The sequence below is a fragment of the Aplysia californica genome, unplaced genomic scaffold (genome assembly GCF_000002075.1).
Source record: "Aplysia californica isolate F4 #8 unplaced genomic scaffold, AplCal3.0 scaffold01142, whole genome shotgun sequence".
In the NCBI taxonomy this organism is placed as follows: Eukaryota; Metazoa; Mollusca; class Gastropoda; order Aplysiida; family Aplysiidae; genus Aplysia; species Aplysia californica.
Genome location: NW_004798412.1, coordinates 183,658 through 187,657, shown reverse-complemented (window position 1 = coordinate 187,657; position 4,000 = coordinate 183,658). Strand labels below are relative to the sequence as shown.

The 4,000-nt window shown below is 41.8% G+C and overlaps 1 protein-coding gene across 1 annotated transcript in view; it reads right to left on the bottom strand.

Annotated features, from left to right (window-relative positions):
• Positions 1-1,550: 1,550 nt before the first annotated feature.
• LOC101846394 (WD repeat-containing protein 44) overlaps positions 1,551-4,000 on the bottom strand; it is a gene marked incomplete at its 3' end in the record, with an annotated part of 72,846 nt that continues 70,396 nt past the window's right edge. The window contains 2 exon segments of the mRNA XM_013090102.2: positions 1,551-1,612; positions 2,342-2,403. Coding sequence (XP_012945556.1) covers positions 1,551-1,612; positions 2,342-2,403 — 124 coding nt within the window.

Genomic DNA, 4,000 nt, shown 5'->3' with positions numbered 1-4,000 from the left:
GACAGACAGACAGACAGACAGACAGACAGACAGAGAGAGAGAGAGACAGACAGACAGACAGACAGACAGACACATAGACACACAGACAGACAGAGTGAGAATAACAGCCAGAAATGAATAGAGTATCAAAAGTACCACTAGTTATCCAATGTTTTGGCACACTAAAAAACACACAAAATGTCTTCACTCAAGCACATTCTGTTCTTAACAGGTCACTCTGAAATGAGGTCAGTCACATTGATATAGTCATGGACAGGACTAAGGTGCACTTCAAAGAGAAGAAACAAAAATATATGTGGCGCAGCGTGGTGAAATCAGGCGCTCGTCAAAACGATGAAAGTCAAGAAACGGGTATTTTTCCGCGGGTTTGGGAATTTTTATCGAATTTTTGTTTTTTGGCTCAACACCTTTCATGTCTATTAAAGAACACATTTCTGTGTAGGTTTTACTGAAAAACGTTGATTAAAGGCATAAAAAATGTAAATTTTCAGTTTCCACAGAATTTCAAGCTAAAGAAATAATGCAACTTTGGCGGCCATTTTCTAGCTAATTTTACCTCTGAAACCAGGCGTCCCTCACCTCCTTCAATCGTCAATATCTTGAATTGTATCCAAGATAAATGGAAATTTTTTTACTTCAAAAGCAAGGCGAATGGACAGGCTTTAAGATGGTACCAATAACACCATATGCCCCAAAATTGACGAGCGCCTGACACCACCACACCGCGACACAAATACAGGTGCCTGAAAAAGGTTATCTCAAGTCTGAGACAGAAGGGGTCAACATGTCACTTCAAATGAGTTCACTTCAACAACAGTGACAATATCAAGAACAACAAATTTGGAAATAGAGGAACCCAGACAATTAGACCTCCAATGAGGAAATTATTGACATACGATAGTTTACCATATAATTGAAATTGCAGATCTTTTAAGCCCCCAGCGACACAATTTAGATCATTTAAGAGGGGGGGTGCTTCAACCCTGTCTGTCAGGGCAAACCCAAGCTAAGAGGAATACAAATTTCCAGCACATTGATATACACAGACTCAATTAGAAAAAACTGTAAATACAATAATAATTCTCACATCTTCTACAAGCAATGGCAAAGTGTCTAACCATTACACCGCATATGTTGGTCCATATTATGATGTAATATCACACCATCATAGAAGCTCCATAAACCACAAACCGTGATGAAGTGTATTACAAAACAAAAACTGCAAGACAAGAAGGACACACACTCTAACCTTTATATCTATTTTTCTCCTTGTTCCAATAGTGGGCCAGATTTAGTAAACTCAATAGAAAATGTGTCAATCTGGAAGTAAGCCATGCACTTTTTTAAAAAAACACAAAAAAACCCTCCTGAAACAGGAAAACTGTTAGGAAGATATGATGATGACCAAATTGTTGAAAATGATATGAGGTATCTTAATGTTAGTCTACTTCTTCATTCAGTGCCTAAAATAGATCCCTTCTGGCAAACACACAAACTTAAACCTAACTTTATCTTTGAATTGTTGCCATTTCAATTTCAGCACAACTTACCTTGAACACTTTCCCATCAACAGACACCTCTTCCTCCACTGGCACCTGATCACTGTGCAGAGCTAATGAGGAAAGACAAGACACAGGGAAAGAACTGAACATTTGGCTTTGAACACCATCACAGAGATACTTCAAGACCTTCAGTTTATCATTGTTCAAACTACAGCTCTGACATTTTAAAAAATTCATGGTCCTTATCCTGCTAATTGTGTCTGTACAAAACAAAATGAAGAAAGTAGCAATAGTGTGTGTGTGTGTGTGTGTGTGTGTGTGTGTGTGTGTGTGTGTGTGTGTGGGTGTGTGTGTGGGTGTGTGTGTGTGGGCGGATGCGTGTGTGTGGGCGGATGTGCGTGTGTGAGTGTGTGTGTGTGTGTATGCATGCGTGCGTGTGTGCAAGTGTGTGTATCCAAAACAAACAAAAAATGGAATTTAAAGCATTTAGTTCAAGCTTAGCTGCACTCTCAATAACAACATAAAAATTTTCAGATAGCTTTCTTCAATTTTAATTAAAAGTGTTTAGATCAGGGGCTAAATTGCACTTTCTCCCCATTTTTAATAGATTTCCTCGAAAGAAAACGGGCAGAATACACTAAAACAAAGGCAGAGGAGGGCCAACAGTAGACAGGGAACTAGTAGGGAAAAACATATTGAGGTTGGAAAAGACATACTGAGAGAATGAAGAGTAAAAAGAGGAGAAAAAAATGAGACTTTCTACTGCCCCTGAAATTCCAGATCTTAGCTGGCTATCTCCACAAATAAACTCTGCTAGCAGACACTTTCTCACAATTCACCTTGATCAGCTGCAGACTTCATCTTGTTGACCGTCTTGCCAAAAAATTTCTTGATCTTTACCCTGTGGGAAGAAAGCAAATCATTAGAACAGAACTAGAATCTAGTAGCAGAGACTGCTTAAAAAATGTTTAGTCGCATTGTCACACATGTAAGAAGAGCAACTATAACAGGACTCTCATTGAATGTTCAGAAGAAAGAAGTAGCTATCTGCTCTCTATTTATTAAAGACTACGTCTACATACAGATCTGTTGGCAGAAAATAAAGGAACATTTAGCCTTGGAAATTGCCAAACTGCCCCCTTCACATTTGTCGACAAGGGCGTCATAGTGCTTTTCTTTCCATTCATTAGCAGCACTAATGTTGTCTTCATGAGGCACAGTGAGTTCGACAAAGTGGTACACCACTTTCTTCTCTTTGCATCATATTGTCAGGTTTGGCTTTTTTGTTGTCAGGTTGGGGAAGAATCTCTGACAGCTAGATCTGTTACTGTCTTCCTTCCTTCTTTCCTCTGGCTAGCCTCCAAAAGGAGGGCGGCAGTCTGCAGTAGGAAGAAAGGTAAAAGGCAACCTCGTGTGGCCTCGTCCAGAGTACATCTGGGCCCGGTCTCGCATTGTTCTCCATAAGGGGGCCTCGATGTGCTTCCCCCCGCGGGCATCATACAGTGCGTGCTGCAGGTTGTCACGACTTGTGCCACACACCCGACAGGAATCATTGGGAGCGGAGCCTATTGCATGGAGATACGCCGGTAGGATGGGGCTCTTTGCGTAGCATCTTAGCTGTGATACACTCTTCTCTGTCTGACGGTTAGGTCTCTTTGTCCCTCTCCGGTGGTGGCTTCACCTTTCCCCTGATGGAGTCGTGCACTCGTGCTTTCTCCCATGCGTGGGCAATGATGTAACGCGAGATGCACGAGCTTGCTGATGCTAGATCGACTGGGGTGTGGGACTGGTCGAGGCGGCCTCCCTTGTTGGCCAGGGCGTCAGCTCAGTCGTTCCCGTGGATGTCGCAATGTCCTGGTATCTATTGTACGTGAAGGTGTTCGTGGATTTCACAGCAGTGGCAGATAATGGTCCACATTTTGTCCTCTATCTCAGTACAAACTGCAGTCTCTCGGGACATTAAGTGTTGAACAACTGACTGGGAGTCTGTGAAGATGTGGACTCTTTGAAAACTTGGTTGTTTTTTTAGCCATTGCAGTGTGCGGAGCAGGGCGGTAGTTTCAGCTCGGTGGCTGTTTCCGTGTAGTCCCGCGGGCACGGATACACATGTTTCCTACCTAGAAGATTTGTCTAGACAGCAGAATCCTCCTCCACATAAACTGTAGCTGTCGGTGGCATGGCCGTCAGTGAAGATATCAAGGTTGGACGTCTGTCGCTGTCTCCCACTGACTACCGTTCTGGCATTCATTTATTTTAGTTTACAGGGTTTTACCGAGCTCGCAACTGCATAAGGTCATATGAGCGCGCGAAACACAAGTTAGTTTTGTTCGCAACAGTACTGTACGGCTGGTTCGGGTCAGTAGTTAGATCTTAAAATTTTAAAATGTTTAAAAATCAGTGTAAATATATATATTTTCAATCTGAAACAATTTTTCTAGATAACATACAAAATTTTAAATAGTTCAATTACACTTTATAATTTTCTATAAAGGCCAATG